The 19,155-nt window shown below is 38.1% G+C and overlaps 1 protein-coding gene across 1 annotated transcript; it reads right to left on the bottom strand.

Annotated features, from left to right (window-relative positions):
• Positions 1-12,422: 12,422 nt before the first annotated feature.
• Positions 12,423-17,692, bottom strand: LOC117479475 (chemokine-like protein TAFA-2). Its single transcript, XM_034126435.1, has 5 exons — positions 17,409-17,692; positions 16,494-16,613; positions 15,082-15,237; positions 14,719-14,843; positions 12,423-13,765 (listed from the first exon to the last, which is right to left on the bottom strand). The coding sequence occupies exons 1-5, from the start codon at positions 17,431-17,433 to the stop codon at positions 13,754-13,756; spliced, it is 438 nt and encodes a 145-aa protein (XP_033982326.1). The 5' UTR covers positions 17,434-17,692; the 3' UTR covers positions 12,423-13,753.
• Between the last annotated feature and the right edge of the window lie 1,463 nt (positions 17,693-19,155).

The following is a 19,155-nucleotide window of genomic DNA, read 5'->3' as shown; positions in this document are numbered from 1 at the left end:
CATATATTACTCTCACGCTACTATTGGCTTGCGCTCCAACACATCATACTAGATAGTCTAATAGGCAGGACATCTCTAAGCGGTTGACCAATCACAACAGAGCCGACCAGCTAACAATCATAGCAGACTGGGCTCTGGTTTCAGACAGAGGGTGAAAAGAGGTGCTGCAGGCAGTATGAGAAAAATAAAGAGCTTTTTGAACATTAAAGCATGTAAACATGTCACAGTAAAGAAACAAAATACAAATATGAAACTGAAAAAGAGCATATAAGGGCTCCTTTAACAAGAACTTTAATATTAAAGTTGAAGATTAAAACCACTCTCATGTCTGTGTAGTTCCAACCGCTCATTTTGGCTCGCTCGCGTCAACAGCACTTCATTATGCAGAGGAAAATAACTATGGATTGACCCATTAGTGAATTTAACAACTTTAAAAAGAACTGATGATTTAAATTGAACCATTGAGTGTTCATAATGGAAGGCTGATTTACCCAGAAAAAAAAACCCACCTATTTCCAATGTATAGGTCTAAGCGAAAAAGTATTTTTGGGGCCAGGCATCACATGAAGGATCCTTAAGTTGTAACTTCACGGTTTGGACTTGCTTCAAAGCCCAGCAATGGTCGTGGGGTCATGTATGAGACAGGCATAAAAAGCTAGCCAACTAACACTTATAAAGCTCACATGTACATCATGTGTTCAATTGAACTAAAATAAACCTCTTTTAAAAAATCCTATTGACTAGCAGGGAATAAATACATATCCAGCCTTGTTGCAGAGCCGTACTAAACAGTCATTTATGTGGTAGAGGTAAGATATACAAAATATATATATTCCTAGAAAACATGCAGGTAAATGTCCACAAGAGCTGAAGTTTTTGTATGAGACTGGCAGTATTTTTAATTGTGTTTAATTATAGCATACTCAAGTGTATTATAGGACTGTAGCTTTATTTTTAAAAAGACACATATGAGAGTGGTCTCAATATTGTAATCTACATCTGGGTTAAACCTTAAACTATTCATTAAATCATAATTACCAAAAACATCCCCCCATTTCAGAGCTGCACGTTAGAGCCAGACACCAAGTGTATTAACTGGAGTTGCTGTACACTCAGGTATATCGAGCGAAAAATTATTATACACAGATGAATGGACTCGCTCCTTTATTTACAACTCTTTGATGTAGTATCGCAGTGGGATGCCGGCCCGAGCTTTCACAGCCTCTGCCCCTCTGGAATTATTCCAGGAGGAATTCTGGGTAACTGCTGGTGCTGTGTGACATCCATCTTCTGGAGAAATGAAAGTTTTTCCTGGACCTTTAACTTATTTCATTATTTCCCACTGTCCACTTATTTTCAGCTTTGTTTCCAAGCACTGTTTGTCAGTTAAATTGCAATGCAGAACTTGTACTATTCATTAGATAAATATATGGATGAAATATGCCTAATTTGGTTTTAAAGTATTTATTTAGCTGGATCTGACCAATGATCTGCCAACGTCAAGAAAGCCTGGAACAGGAATAAAGAGCCTCTGTTTAAAATGGCACAGTTTATTTATGCATTGAAGAGGTTTCTTTTATCGCTTTTTCTTGCATCTACCATTGTTCTTGTGAGTGACATTTTAACTTGCGTCAGTTTAACTTATATAAAACAGTGATTTCAACAATGACAGCTCCCATTAGTTCTCAAATTCCTGGTTCCATGTCGAGGAACTCGATATTGTGCAAACCTTAGGGAGAAAGCCCAAAGCATTATGTTTTCATCCATTATCCAGACAACGCTGCATCTTCAAATTTATTGTTGCTAAACGCCTGGAGAGAGAAATTGGTTACCCTTAGCAAAACCAATGTTTGGGTTCAGTATTTATACCCATGATGTTCTAGTCTTTGCAAGAACATACATTAAGTCTATTCCACAGGCTATAGAAATATAGGATTAGACGTTAGTTTTTGCCCCTGGGAAATCGTTTGGACATTTTGGGCTAACAGGAGAATCTGTAGGGGTCACGGAAATAACTCTAAAGATACAACATGCTGCTGTAAATCTTTTCCTTTTTAAGAACAAAACGTTTAAAAACCTTTCACAATCAGTTTGCACAGGCAGCGCTCTTGTGTCTGACAGAATCAAAGTGACGCATGGAGTGCTGAGATTAAATGATATCAAAACCCCAAAACCAGTATGTCTTTTTTTTTTTTAAGGAAAGACTTATCAAAGAAACCCACTGTGAAAAATATGGTACAAAAGCAAGTTGATCAGTGCCTAAACTGGACGTGCGAGGGGAGTTTTTCTCTCAATTTAACACATGTTAAGCTTTATTGCATGGCAACTACAGTGAAATTGCATAGTTACTACTTGTCATTATGGCATTTTCACCCCATAAATTACCATACAGTTTGTGAATTTGAATCAGTTAGAAACCAAAATGAGGAGACACAACCAAGTTCTGCTGTAATGAAAATGTGTGTTTGTATTAATGGTTAATACTAAATGAATAGGCATCTGAATGCCAAGTATTCAATGTTTGCTGTATTTCAGTCGTTGCACATGCTGTCTGTGGGCCTCGACTGGACTGTGAATGTGCAGCATAAACACAGATGCCAAATTACAGAACACTTTCCATCATCCATTGTACTGAAATTACAACATTTGTCCAAAGGCGCAGCGGCTGCATGAATACATGAAAATGCTGTTTAGGTCGTGCTTTCTTTTGCTTCAGGCTATTGCAATTCAAACTAGCCTTTGACATAATGTTTCCTGTCCAACATGGGATTGCTAAATGAGCATAATATGTGCAAGATGGCAGCGAGCAGCATCTCATTTTCTGTCAGTCTTCTGAGTGGCTCTCTAGGCTGCCGCTGTAGGCTCTGATGTCTCACATCAAGCTGCTGAACAGTGAGAAATAAGACACAAGTGATGGTGATGTGCCCTGACTTCTTTTTATGATGCACCAGGGACGTCCTGGGAATTGAGGCTCCTGTGGATTTGTTCGGAAGACATATTTCATTCAAAACACTCACACAGTCTAGTCATGCTCCTTTCTCTGCACTTGGAAGTCTCTCCTCCGTTTCCATGAACATCATGGTGCAACTTAAAGCAACAGGATTTGATGATAAGGTGTTAAAGGTGGGGTAGGTAATTCACTTCAGAAACACTTTTTGTTATATTCCATGGAATGCTCTTAACATCCCGATAGCAATGAATACATTAAATGCTTTGACAATAAATAGATACAAAAATGTCATCTGTGGAAGCCGTAGCGCTGTAAAAAGCACGACCAACCATCTGAGCCGGCCCGGCTAAAATAACTGGATGGCCTACCTGCCTGTCAGCCTTCCATCTGTGCACAAACTTATCTCGTGCCCTCATTGGTCATGTGCGCGTTCGTGTGTGTTGGAGGAGGGGCTCTAAGGAAGTCTGAAGGAAGGGGCAGATTTTTTTCGGCTGCGTACTTTCAAATTATAGCACACTCGAGCTGGTTTCTCCATTCTTACCTACCCTACCCTATCTTTAAGTGTTGAAATAAATCGTATCAAGAAGAAAAATTCCCACACATCGATAATTATCTGCTTGAGAGAAGATCCATGCTCAATATGCCTTGGTGCTTAGATCCATTAGTAGTGTATAAAAGGAAATGCAGGCAAACAGTGGATCTGCGTCGGATTTATGTATAAGAAACGGCAATGTTTGCATATATACGGTGCATAAAAAGCATTCAACGTGATAAAAGTCAGTGACTCCTCTTTGCAGTAGTTCTCTGAGGCATTAAGCAATTGTAATGATTAAGCAGTCTAATCACACCCTGTAACCGAGAACTGTCTCCACTGGCCCCTGCAGGATTCTGAGATTTTAAAGTCAAGGTAACGCAGACCAAACTGGATTCTAATTAAAGTTGACATCAGGTGCCTCATGCTCCTTTCCCCCCCCTCCTCCTCAGGCTTTCATCTAAATGATTCATGCAGAGAACGCCAGGCCTTTCATGCCGTTAGGTCCTCACAAAGGAATAACAACTTGATCACACAAAGCAAGCATAGACAGATTTACAATGACACCGGCACAGTGTCTGTTGCACCGACTTATATCAAGTCATGTCAAACCAATGCGGAGGCGCTCAGAAGACATGTTGTGTTTTTGCGGGGACGTTTCTTACAGATATTCGTGCTGACGAATGTGAGTGTAAATTAAATCAGAGAGCTAAAATTGGTTTTATAATGCAATCACACTTCAGCATGAAGACAAAATACAACAAAATGTTAAGTTTCCTGTTGTGCTAATTTGAATGTGACCTGCTGTGAACCTGAAGTGATATTTTGGAAATCATTGTGACAAGAGTGTGTCCTCCATATGTTGTGGGATTGAACGCTGCTACTTTGAAAGAGGACTAGTTTAAGAAACTCATTGTTGCTTTAGGTAAGAGCATTAGCTAAATGTCTAAGGGAAACACAAAATGGAATCCTTCTCTGAAATTGCAGATGATACAGGTAGGCTAAATAATTGCCAAGCAGAAAAATGAATACTTGGAGGCTTTTTTACTTCTTCTTAAAATTGGGAAGAGGATTTATCTCTGTGTGAGAAAGACTGCCTTGAATTAAAGATGAGCTCCCCCTGCCTTTTGTCAAGCCATTGTGAACAACACAGCATAAAATACACAATAACTACAGGTATTGGGTTGGGTATTATACTTCAGCTTTTTGGAGGAGCTGAACACACACTCACCATGACATGACAATGCCTCCAGGCTGAGTTAGTGGGCTGTGCACTGTTATTATTGGTATATTTGAATTGCTGGCTTACAATCCTGTCTCTTAAAAAATGGAGTTGAACTTAGTGCTGCTAAAAAAAAGAACTTCAAGTTTGGTTTCTAATGTCTCAGCCTTGAATATAAACAGGTTTGTACCTTTAGAAGATACTTAAAGAACTCCCTGACTATCCTTAAAACATTTTAAGATAGGGATTTTATTGTGTTCATTACCAATAAACGGTCTGCATAAGATTTTAATTTGTTTGTTTCATGGCTGACAAGGACACAATGTGAGCGGCATCCTTTGAGGCGAAGGACGTTAAATGAGCAGCGAGCGACTCATTTCCCATCCTTCTCCCAGACTGTGGTGACTTGCTGTGGGTTATTTTCTTTCTTACTGCTAAGGCCTCATTCTTTACACTTGACTCTAATGGAAACTGACAGTCCATCACAATTACCCATAAAAGACACTTTAAAAATAGTTTAGGAAATTAAGCTGGCCTGATCTTAAGGGTGAACACATGGCCCGTGCTGAACTGCACCCTTTGAGGGCATGTACACGTTTAGAGGACTTCACACCTTTATTCTGTTTTCCTCTTAAAAAATGAAAGCATGCTGGTAAGCATTTGAGTTTGCAATGCCTTTGAGAGAGAGAGAAAAAATAGCAGGCTGCTCATCAACATGTAGACTAATGAAATATTCTAGTGTAACAATTACTTCCTAGGCTATGCACACAGACTTGCAAGGAAATTACAGCTTATCTTTCTCATTTACAACCAAGCCAAAGCAAACATCAGCCAAATACTGTTGAAGCAGCAGATGTACTTCTAGCAGGTTAGAAATACGTGTCTATTTTGACACTGTTAACCTGGATCGCATGCATGCTTTAACCGACTTTCTCCACACTTAAATAGAGACACTGACATCACAATGAAGTAAGAAAGTAGCAATCAAGACTGACGAAAGTAGCGTCAAGACTCATTAAAATGGTTTCAATAAAATGTTAATAGAGTGGAGGAGAAATGTTTACTATCAGTGACAGCATTGCAAATATTTAGAGTGATAGGTTTCTTATTGGGAAGTTTAGGGATGCTGCTTTACAAAATTGCTTGTTCACTTTTGGGTAAAATGCAGAAGAATAGCAACAGATACCCTGCTCTCATACTGTATACAACTGACATATCATGTGAACATGAACCAAAGGGAGAACTACAGCACATTTTGTACTATGTAAAGTAAACATGAGCTCATAGTAAATACTTTTTCGTGATTACATGATACAAATGTTAAATCCAATAACACACAAATGTTGAAAAAGAATAGCACTAAATGTCAATTTACACATGTGGGACAACATCAGCAACAAGAGTCTTCATGTCCAAACCAACAATACAATGTAATTATGTATATACTGCACTCAGCAGCCTATGGAAAAAAGACTTTCAATTATAAATATACAATCAGTGAAGCCTTACAGGAGTTAAGTCACAAACTATGACCAAATAAAAATCACCAACAAATAAGAGAAGTGCAACGGACGGGCCCACCAAGCAGTACAAGGCCACATAAACAGCAGCATACATAAACATGGCCACAAAGATGTAAACATTACAAACTTCACAGCGCGTGCAACAACAGTCACACAGCAAGAAACACACCTGGCACAGGTGCATCACTGTATATACACACGAGAACACACACACATTAACAGGCATGCTCTCATCTGAACAGTGAGTAACAACTTTAGATGAGTTTGTTATTGTACTCACCTGTCTGCAGCATCATGTGAGGCTCGTGCACCGCGGGGTCCTCCACAGTGGGCTCCAGGTTTAACTTCTCCGCTCGTTCATCCTCAAATTAATATAAATTCAGTCCACGCCACCGACCCGCTGATTTCCTGAAAGTTTTCAATAATTTAAACCCAAAAAAAGGCTCTGCAGGAGCATCAGGGATTATTTGCACACAACTGAGTAAAGGTAGAAATCACCTCAAAACGTGGGTAAAAGTGTGTTGAAAAGTGGGGGTACATGTTTCAAATGACTGGCTGATCCAACACGAGCATTTAAACATGATGCACGCTGGGTGTGGCTTAATTAGTCGGTGAAGCAAATTCGTGGGTGCATTCCAAGCTTTATATATACAGTCTATGATTCCAAGACATGCTTATTTAAAGGGGACCTATCATGCAAAATGCACTTTTTGATGTATTTTATACATACGTTCCCCGGTCTGTAGGGGAACTCACGCAGCGTCCGAAAATAAAACCCTTTCTCTTTTCCTCCGTACCCAAATCTTTTAAAAACGGGGGTACAAGGAGCGATACAGATTTGCTGCCGATATGACGTCAAATCGGCAGCGGACCCACAGAAAGTTGCTATCAGAAACAATGCCTGACGTGTTTTGGACGTAATCTCGTCTTTGTTTACATTAGCAAGCCTCGCTAACCTGTACTGTAGAGCACATGTGTTTAAAAAGCAGGAAATAAAAAAAGGAACTCACCTTGTGATAAACCCGCAAGAGAAAAGGCATTTGAGCTCCATACTATTTCAGAAATAATCCTTGATGTGGTTTAGAACAGGATGGCGTTTTATCACAGCAGAATTTAACTTTATCTCCGGTAGAATTCTGATCAGGCATTAGCTCCGCCTCCTCTTTTTTTTTTTTCAAGCTAAGGACAGAGGAAAGAGGGGTATGAGCAGTATGAGGCATGGCTACAATGGGTGATCTGTTTGGTATTTTAAGCAAAAAACTTCACAGACATGTTTTGCATAGGTATGGCCCTACAATATATTTTTCCAATATAGCATAATAGGTCCACTTTAAAATAGATCATCCTTTTGTTAACCAAGACGAGGCAAAAATAATGCTAACCCTAACCCAATGTAGAGGTATTTGTGATGAAAAGTACTTAAAACAACAAGTAGGGCTTCGCAATCACAATTGTGAAGCCCTACTATTAAATACGATTCAAACTACTTCAATCCTGATTGTGTATTGATAGACTCAAAACCCTTTGAGATGAAGTGGTATGAAGGCCAATCCTTAGAAGAGTAAATAATGCAACCACACAATGTGTTAATCCTATTGATGTGAATGTGCCCAGATTGTTTAATCAGTACAAAAACCTCAGTTTTAAAGAAGATTTAGTAAAAGATGGTGAACTCAGTGACTTCCTGGAGTCTCCGTTCGTTGCCTGGCAACCTTATTATTGGTAACAAGACTACAGTAGGAAAAATAAATAGTCCTGCACATGAACCCCCATATAACCATACGTTGACAGATAAATATTAATATTTAAAGAGCAAACATTAGAATGGAAAGCAAACAAATGTATTTACCAAAATGTCACACAATACATTTAGGAATTATTTATCTTTCTTTTGTTTTTGTATTTATTTATTTAAGAATCGACAATGCATATTAAATAACATGAGCACTTAGCCATTGAGGCTCATTTTCATATGCAGTTCTTGGCAGGTTGATGGCATTGAAACAAAACATACATGAGTTCATAGGCACAGAAAAACACATGAACACAATGGCAACACGTAAACCCAGGTAAAAGCACATATGGATTAAGAAACATTAGCACAATTGACTCACAATTGCAACACATATAAAACACATAGGACTAGTTAAAAGCCCTTTTAAAAATCCATTAACATGCATGCATCCGACACAAAATCACATACATAAGAAATGATAAAAGCGAATATGCACGGAGAGCATGAAAAACAATGATATGAACCTTACTCCAGGCAGCAAGTTTGATTGTCCAGTAACCACTGTTTTACATATTTGGAAAATTACTTAAGAGATATGATGTTACTTAGTTCTGTCGGTAGTGTAGTTTTAAATATTATTCAAATTATTTATTTGGGGTAAAAAAATATTTTACTAACTTAATGTTAATCTCCTCATGTCAAACAAAGTGACTTTAGTTTGGCTGTTATGATCGACATTGCAATAAAACCTTGATCTTTACAGGCCATTCAGTTTTATCTCCTACCTTTACTTTTATACTCTTTCGCTCAAGATATCCCAGTTTGTATGAAAAACATGAAATTATTTTTGATAAATCTTAAAAAACATACAAAATGATTCTCAGTGCAGTTTTGCCAATGTCTCTCGCCTCCCTGTACAGAAAACAGTGTCTCTTTCATTAGTGTAACATGCAGCCATAAGGCATGGATGCATATGAATACATAACACGCAGCTGATAACATTAATATAATCCAATTAATGTTTGTTCGTTAGAGTGTTATTGGTTAGCTTCCTGTTTTAATGAAGCAACACTTTTTTAATTTCTTTACACGATAATTTGTATACATAATGCCAAAGCAACTAGATGAAACCCCTCAGCCATGACCAAACTACTCTCAGTCTATTGCTCTGAGTCGCCTATAGTTGCCTGCAGTAAAAAAAAGGCTAATTTGGTTCACACACACACACTCATACACAGATAGAGAGAGCAAGAGACAAGGAGAATTGTGTTTACATTTTATTACAAGTGTCAACTCCGTATGAGGAAAAAGTTGTTAAAGTGGAATTGAACAGTGTTTCCATTACGTTTTTCATGTGCCCCAGGACAGTTTATTTTCTATTAGTGAAAATGAACTACTGTCCCCAATAGACAGTCACCAGAGAGGGAAGGGTCTCTGCAACATATCACCTGCAAACTGATATCAAATAAGCTGCCACAAAATGTGTTATTTGTCACTGGTTTGGAGTTAGAGACTCATATCTAATCAAATTGTTCAAACTTTTCTCTAAATGTGTTCGGTCTTATTTTGTGGATAAAATGAGGAAAAATTTGATATGTAACAGGGCCCTATTATGCTTATTTTCAGGTTCAGTGTAACATAGTGATGTCATTCCTCCGGGGGGTTCAGGCACGGGGGGATTGTGTGGGAGAGAAACTCCCTGTGGAGGGAACTACAGGATTTTAGCCTTTGGAGACCATTTACACGCACAAAAACCTATAGAACACTGCAGGAAGGAAAAAACCCCAAAACGCATAATAGGGCCCCTTTAATCATCTGCCTCATCTGTAAAACATTGTTCTTATTCCATTGCAAAGAGAATCTCATAACTCCAACCTTAATTATCTCACTGCTTTCAGTTCAAATGTAGGAGTTAATTTCTGTATTTGAAGTCATGTATTATGACGGGTTTCTCACAGGGTTTCTTCTCAATTCGTCCAGATTAACAGAGATAACGCTCTTTTGACTGGATTTAAGGTTATTTTAAAGTTAAAAGCTAATCAAGCAGCGTGGAAAGATTTCTTAAACTTTTGTGAGAACCTCCTTAAATGTGTATAAATCACAGAGTTTATCTCAGACACATCTAAAAGTCATCTTAAAAAATATCACATCAGCTCCTTTGAAAATGAAAGTTGTGAGTGCTGCGGGTATTTTAGGAATATTGGCACTCATTTGAGGGTGGGTGCTGTCATCGTTGACATAAACCCCAGTGGGGCATAACATATTTTTACCTTATAAGAAAAGTTCCCAAAAGTTTGTTCTTGTTGAGAATTTTAAAAACAAAATCTCTTATTTGAACAAGTAAAGGTTACAGACAATATACAAATATGACAGTATACATTACAGTACACAGGAATAACAAATGAGTTCAATGTTTGTGAAAAAGTAATCACAGTGTACAGTAAGGATGGTACTTATATGGTAGTCACACATCAAGGTTTCCCTTTCAATTTCATCTTTTCTGCAGCTTCTGTAAAGTCAGTAAGCAGATTTAGTTATTTTCTTTCCAAAGCTTTTTTTGTCCAGATCTACTTAGATTTTATTACCAGTCGGGGAATCTTGGGACCTTCAACTTTAATGAGCTTTGCATTTTCTGTACATTACAGATACAAATAAAAACAAGATGGAGAATGGTTCAATGAGCGGGGAAATAGAGTAAACTTTAGACTTTACCTTAGAGTAAAATATTAAACCCTCCCTGTAAACTTCAATGTCAAGCCTGAGAAGTTATATCAGTAACCAAAATCATCTTTAATAAAGTACAATTCTCTTTCCATTTGCATGAAGAAGGTAAAATAGCTTGTACATAGTTTGTGTATACATCCTTCCTGCATTTAAGAGAAGCGTCATTGCCAAAACTGAACAGAATCTTAAGTGACAAATCATGAAAAACCACATTGATTATTCTCATTATGACTCTTAATGAATGGTCTGAATATTGTCACATATTCAGCCTTCTTATTCTGTCACACTGACGCTCAAAAACCTAAAGCTATTGAACAAGCAATCACACAAGACAAAGAAAAGCAGCAGTTCACAAATGAAATGATGATGTCTGGCCTTGAATGATTTACGCAGTGAAAGGGAGAGTGATATGTTGAGTAATTAATCTGGTCCAGATGTTCTGAAACAATACTGTAATTACGGTTTAAGCACAGGTCATTGCAGCACTCCTTAGGGTGCCATACAACACAACAGCTGTAACTTTGCCAAGCCCCTGAGAGGTGTTAATTCAAATGTAAGGTCATTTTATTGCCATGCAGTCATTTGTGATGATTGAAATGGATTGCCTTATATACCAAGGATTTTTATCATTGCGTGAGCCCTATGAATAGTATTATATTCAGTCAGCGTTCAGATTCAATATACCCAAAGTATTCTGTAAACAGTACGTTCAACCATCATCTTCTTACTTTACCTGATCTTATCATCTCCTGTTTTAATACTGTTGTCAGATCAAAGCTTCTGATGGGTACATACAATACCATAAAAAGTCATATTGATATGCTGAAGCTTACATAGCCCATGAACATAATTAGTTTTTTATATGAATAGTTTTCCATTATACTTTATATAACGCAAATGTCTAAAATGCATTATAAACATTGCTCTATAATCTTCTTTGACTTTTACATAATGCTATTTAACAATAACCATTTCATATAATAAAGCATTTTATAATCCTTCATAATTGTTGCTCACTGACATTTAATTGTGCAAGGCTCATAGAGTAGTATAATTACATAGTTGTAATACAATGCATTATTTTCATTACGCATTATAATCAGTTATTATGGGAGGCTGTGGCTCAGTGGGTAGTGTGCTGGACTTCGAATCAGGGGGTAGCAAGGTCGAGTCCCACTGCAGTCAGCATGTCGTTGTGTCCCTGGGCAAGACACTTCACCCCAAATTGCTCCTGTGGGGATTGTCCACAGTACTGAATGTATGTAAGTCGCTTTGGATAAAAGCGTCTAACAAATGACATGTAATGTAATGTATTATACAATACAATGTCTTTATTCCTACTATGTCATTATGTGCTTTAAGTGAACTAATACAGGCATATATAATTCATATATACATAAATACATAACAAGCTTGTTGTCAGTTATTATAAGGGGTTATTGTATGCTTTAGGTTAGTAATAAAAAATAGAATTAACTGGACAACGTCAGCGATTAACCAGTAAATATGACAAATGATGATACTTGACCTTATAAGTCATTATAAAATGCTTTATCATGTATTTTGCCTACTGGTATAAATCATTGTAAATATGAGTGCTTATTTTAAGTATACAGTGCTATAAGCAGATTGAATACATTGTAATCATGTTTATAACGCATTATAGAACATTTTATTTATTACCAAAGGCATGTTACTCTATTTGTGAATGACATAATTGATATAGAGGAGAAGTTTTCAAAATGTCCCAGTAATCACATTACTATCATGACATGAATCTTAAAATGACATGATTTTGATGACATGCATATTGAATATTAAACTGAAGTTGTCCATAAAGCAAAGCCAAGCATTAAGTGACTTGCACTGCATGACAGCTATGGGAAGAATCTTGTCACCACCAGGACATAATGTATAATTGTATTTAGTAAATATTGAGAAGGCTGCTTAGCATTCAGCTGCATTCAACTCTCACAGCATGTGGCATTCATACAAGTCTGATGCCACAGATGTGATGATTTGCAGCCACAGTGTTAGTGATATTTTAAAATGTCTCTTCCATGCAAAGGTAAAATGCAAAGTGTCTGACTAAATGCAAGAGATAAAAGAGAGGCAATCAGGGCGGGCCCAGAAGGAATATTACTCAGACAACTGATGAAATGGTAATAACAGTAAATATTCTGTTCTGTTATTGTCTACAATTTGCTTCAAGGCAGAGAATCTCCAATGTTTCCCATCATTACTATACGCAAAGTTCCCTCCACAGGAGTACTCAGTTTAGAGAGACAAACAAAAGCATGATGTAAATACTCTCAGCAGTGAAGAAGCCCCTCTTCTCTCTCCCCTTTCTCCCCATGATTAGCATTTCAAACAGTCCTTGTTTTTGCATCAGAGCTTCATGCCATCACAGCCTTGCAGGTGGCCTGTCCAACCAGTGGAGTCGAAAAGCAGCCTTTCCGTGTGTGTGTGTAGTTGTGTGAGGGCGTGCTTGGGAGAGTGCCTCTTCTTGGTAAGGAGTAGTCCAAAGGGACCTGACCTCTTTACAGAGCTCGGAGTAAAAGCATTGTTTACAAATGCTAATCATAAATATCTCAGTATTTGTGGTCTCCTGCTTTGATCGACAGAGACAGTCACAAGCATCAAACTGGATTCACATTCTGCCTCCTGAAAATCCACAAAATCTCTCTTTTAAGTGTCTGCCAGCAGGTCCATCCAAACTTTGATTGAGTGCATCACAATGTGCCCAGCATATCAAGCACTGAAACAATGATACAGACGATTGCAGTTGCTGTCTGTTTGGACTGGGAAAGGGCGCTGCGACATTTTATCTCAAGTCAGATGCTAATAGATTGTCCGCTCCGTGGGATTAACCCGACCAAAATTGTGTTTAAAGCAAAAGGGAAATTAAAAATAATGAGCTCCTGCGGTTTAAAGCTCATCTAATTAAATCTATATTGTTCTTTGCTCTATCTGACGGGGCGTTCACTGTCCTCAGAGTCCCGTGTTAGTTAGGGTGATGCAGCAGGTCGGGACAGGCTTCGAATGATTAGATTGGGCTCCTGTCTTGCTACCGTGCCACCTAAAAACAAAAACATATTAAAGTACAAAGTTTCAACAACTCGTTAATTTCAACCTCAATATACTTTAAACTAAATTAAGCTGAGGGATATGATAAAATGTCCATTTCATTTAGCATATAAAGTCATTAGCTCCACCGTTACCAGCTGCAACACTAACGTGATTAACATATTAATGTGTCAATATCTATAATTACTTTATATATTGTAAATTATTCAGAAATTCAGCAAAATTGGGTGTTTTTCCTCAAGTATATAATGATGTTAATACTTTTGCACTCTTACGTAATTCAATATTTGGATGCAAGACCTTTACGTGTACCAGTGTATCTACACTGAGCCCTTCTTCCCTGTTCTAACCCTTTCTGTTCAGTAGAATAATCTGATGCACCGCATGACTACTGGGCATCCTTTGATCCCTGGCCGCATGCCGCCAGAGCTAACTTTCCACTGTTTCACTGTAAAATGCTCCCCCCAGGATTCATACACATAAAACAGTTCAACAAAAAGGCAATTTATAAGAAAATGCATTTCCAAACACAGTGGGGTTTCCTTTGGCCGTCAGATTTAATTACATGGGTTTTACTGTTTAGTATTAGTTTACAGCTTATTTCCTGTTTGTCCTCTTGGCCCCATCATTCACAAGATTATAGAATTAGGGTTTCTGAGCCAACTGTGCCTGGCAGAGAGCAAGACGGTTGATATGGCCAATGGGAGCAATGATTATGCCTGATTGTGGAATCTTTCGGGCATTAAAGGAGAGCTTACTAAATAAAGCGTTATGATGAGCATTCACAAGTCTGTCGGCCCTGTTTTGCACAAGAGTGTTGCAATAAAAAAGGAGAAGATTTACCATAAGACTGAGTTTTAGCATCTATAAATACCACGCCTTAAACTAAATCCATTTTGTGTTATTTCCTCCGTACAGTGTGACTCAGAGCGAGGCTGGCCTTACCTTTGTGGTCTTTACTTTGTTCCCAAAGATGCATGACCATCCAGTGAGGTCTGGGAGAGCCCGGCACTCTTCCCCATCTAGACAAGGCTCCATTTTACACCACCACTTCTGACGAACAATGGAGGCTGGAGAGAATCACACCACAGCCGAAGGTCACTTTAAAGAAAGGACTTCAAAATACACTTGTTTGGTAAAAACATAGACTGCAGGGGAAAAATACATCTCAATCAGAGGTCAACTTCTCAAAAGCCCCTTAATCAGTGGACTCTGCTGAAACTGACTGTACTCTTAACAATAATATATTCATGTCATGCCAGAGTATTTCAGGTTGAGAGAGGAAGAAGAGGGTCCCAGTAATATTACCTTCAACACAAGAGGGCAGAGCTCTTGTTGTCCCTGCCACCTGTCCTGGGAAGCACGAGCACTTGACTGTTTGAGAGCGTTCCTCAATTTTGTTCTTGTTGCAGCAACGATGAGCAGCAACCACTTCACAAGTCCCTGTCCTCTCCTGCGATGACCCTGAAGAAGATAATTTAGAGGAAAAGGTGACAATTTCTCATACTTTACTTTACATGTAAGTAGAGGCAACTTGAGTGACTTCAGCCGGAACAAATGACATTATTGTTCTCACGTTTTCTTGGCTTAGATAGTTGTTACATTTAAATAAATATGGTTACACTCGTTCAGATTGTCAGATAAGCAAAGCAGTACTTCAACCCTAGTGTTGATGTTTCTAAAGCCACAGCGCCACCAAGTGGATGAACAAGCATCAGCACTCATGTCACACTAAAACCCATATAAAATGTAAAAACATTTTAGCAGCCATCGGCATGTTCGGATACCTAATTGAATTTGATTAGTTTTAGATTATCTAACAAAAGAGAAACTACAAAAATAAACCACATGAACAGAAATATCTGTCCAACATCTGCTGCTGCATTACTTTACCAAAAAAAGAAAAATGCTTTTGGTGATAATCACACCGCTGGTGATTCATGCAGAGACACTTAAAGAGACCTTCCAAATTAAGAGGTGCAACAAAGCGGAAGTAAAAGAAAAGATAAAGATCAAACTCATGCGTGCTTGTTGTTGCTGAACCTAAAGTGCTTGATTGACCAATAACACCTGCATGGATGGAAGGGTGATTCATAAATAAAGTGTTGTTTAAAATCAGACTACAATCAAGAAAAGAAATGGAACCTGTAATTATTCAAAACAAAGAAACATCTCAGTTTTAATGTAACACTAAACTACTTCACTACATTTGAGTTATAAATATTGTACTCTTTACAAAATACTGCATAGGCTTATGAAATACAATGGAATAATATGGATTAAACCAGTGGTTCATAAAATGTTCCAGCTTGTGGACCCTTAAAACAATAACTGAATATATATTTGGGTTGCTTGGGCAACCCTAAAAAGGTCTTAACTTTAACTTGTTATCGAGTACTTCCACATTATTTTATGGTTATTTTTACTAAGCTAAAGGATACAAATACTTCCACCACCATTGCTTTGATTGCAATAACTTAGGTATGTGGTCAATCAAATCCCTTTACAGGGCCTTTACATTCATTTTCTTATCTGTCTTACTACTGGGATCTGTCTAAACATAAAAAACGACACCCTCCATATTGACTTCTGTGTCTAATGACAAGGTTTCAGGTTACGTTGCTTGAACTAAGTTCTCTACTAGGCGACCACGGTGGTGACCAGGAGCCATAATGAGACCCTTAGGGGGTGAGACAGGTCTGGTTGGGTCTGACACTCACTTGTCTGTCCTCGGGAGCTTTGGTTGCCAGTGGACACAAGCTGGCTGCAGAGGCTTACTACACAAAGGAGCAGGAGGCTCCAGTGTAATGGTCGAGGCAATATGTTCAGCTTCATCTCGCCTGCACAGAGAAAGAGGTTCATGCACACTCAATCAGAATTAGACCAATATGTGGGACCATTAAGTCAATTAATATGGCTTTTTAAATGCTTCTGATATCTCCCGACTCCTGATATGATTCATTCAATCATTGCATCTATTTGCTCAATCATGACTCTCACATCACTGGGCCAAGCCAAGGCAAATTAAAGAAATGCCAATAAAAGGCCGATCCGAGGCAGATGAGAGTAGCTTGCACTCATGTCTGACTCATATTATCCCTTCAGCTGAAAACAGCTCTGTATTCAAAGCTAAACTCTCCCTCCAGAACAAGTTGTATTCCACATGAGTCACAGAAAAACTGGGACATTGACTTTGAAGCAGCAATAATGAATGCAGGACAAAGATGACAGAGTAAAACATCACTGCTCACTCAGTTTACTTGAGGAATTTCTTTCACCACTTAACACCAGTTATATATTGGCTATAGCTTAGAGTTGCAGGTAAAGAGTATTTGTGTCCATATCAATAACTCTGCAGAAAGGCCATTTGAAACTAACAAAACAAATATTTGATTTACAATCATGCGACACAAATGATTGCCCTTAAGGAGCTGGAACCAGCAAAATGTCAAGAATGTAGCTTGAAATAATAACGATTATTCGAGCTTGATAATAGTATGCCATTCAAAGTTACTCTGCCAGCCTTTTAACATTTTAGAACATCAGATATATCAAAAATAAACACAGGGCCTGTTGACATTCTCCAGACTATTGGCAGTGATTGCTATTCATTTTAAAAATATGAAACTACTTACCTCTGTTCAGGTTATTGATATGCATGATAAACCACTGCTGGAGCCTCCATCGGTTTCTGGGTTTGCATCATGCATGGGCTACTCTATAAAACTATCGTTTCGGGAAGGATGCAAAAGTTTAGTGTAGATATGATCCTCCATTTTCAGAAGTTTTCTTTCCCAATTCAGAGTACGAGGGAGGAAAAAAGTCGCTAGATCTCTTGTCTCCGGTATATAACGCCCCAGCTGATACAGCCAACACGTCGGTTCATAGAAACCCTGCAGCTTCACACCTCAGCTGCTCTACCTGCAGAAACTACTCTCACAAACAGGATGTGAAGTGACAGATATGTTGTTCTGTGCCCTCCGAGCCTGGCAGCTTTAACCGTCGGGAAAATTAAAACTTAATCAAGACAGAAACCATCTGTCCCCCGGACAATGTGCGGCCACTTTCATTAGCGCCATAAGAAGCTTAAAGTGCGGATCGACATCCTGTCACAAAGCGGACAGAGGGAGTAATCTTCTCACTCACGAGATATGTCATGCCTTCCCCTTAAGATAACATTTGAAAAACAGCTTTTTTATTATTATTATTTGGCTGTCACTTTGCCAAACAGCAAAGGTGAGATTACACACCCTGTTTGTTTGCTTCAGGTTCCCGGTGTTGTGTCAAAGTATGCACCCCCATAATGAAATGCCCCCCTTGTCACGGGAACGCGCATTTCTAAATGACACGTTTACACCTTAAAACGATGTTTAAAACGAAAAGTAAATGCTCAGGGTTTTTATTAATGGTAATTTTCAGACTGTGAGTTGTATAGTGGTAGCTCATATAGTCTTGATTCTTGTGGTTAAACTTTTCGCTCCATATTTGATGGTAGTGGTGTCGAAATTCATTCGTCACTTCCTTTTCAGTTTTTGTTTTTTTTAATCTTTTTATTTTGTTATTATTGTTACGTCCTGTCTGTATACACATGCTTTAAAATGTATTGTTTAATTTTACATATTTGTCATATAATAATCAAAATATATGTTTACAAATGTTACAAATGTACATAGTCTTTGTCAGAATATTTTTGCCACGTTATGCACCCCTTGCTATCTTACATAATAAAAGTGTCACATTCATGAAACTTGCTCCATTCATTGGTACTAGTCCTACAACTATACCCTGAAAAATGCTTGAGGGTGGGATTAATACAAACATCTTTTTGGGTGGGGTGCATTTTATGACAGGCCTGGTTATCACAATATGCCCCCCCTTAATATCTTACAAAATAAAAGTGTCACATTGATGAAACTTGCTCCATTCATTGGTACTAGTCCTACAACTATACCCTAACAAATGCTTGAGGGTGGGATTAATAGAAACATCTTTTTTTGGGGGGGGGGGTGCATTTTATGACAGGCCTGGTTTATCATCCGAGTCAGAAATAAAACAAATATGGAGTGAGGGCTAGTCCTGCAATTGTCCAATACATTTACATACACACAGTAATTAATAATACATGTTGAATGAAATAAAGTGACATATTATCCATACTAAAATTGTGTACATTATCACACATAAAATAAACATTCATTTTGAAGATTAGAGTCCAGTGACATGGTAAGCAATCAAAGTCAGTGTGAACAACATGTCATATTCATCTTTAACCCTTGTGTTGTGTTCGAAAGCTGTTACCGTTCATGGTGTTCGCGGGTCAATTTTGACCCATGATTTATCTCCATCTCCAAAACACTCAAAAATAATGACCAAACAATCCTG

The sequence above is a fragment of the Trematomus bernacchii genome, unplaced genomic scaffold (genome assembly GCF_902827165.1).
Source record: "Trematomus bernacchii unplaced genomic scaffold, fTreBer1.1, whole genome shotgun sequence".
Lineage (NCBI taxonomy): Eukaryota > Metazoa > Chordata > Actinopteri > Perciformes > Nototheniidae > Trematomus > Trematomus bernacchii.
The sequence above is the reverse complement of the archived record's forward strand: the minus strand, read 5'-3'. Positions and strand labels throughout refer to the sequence as shown.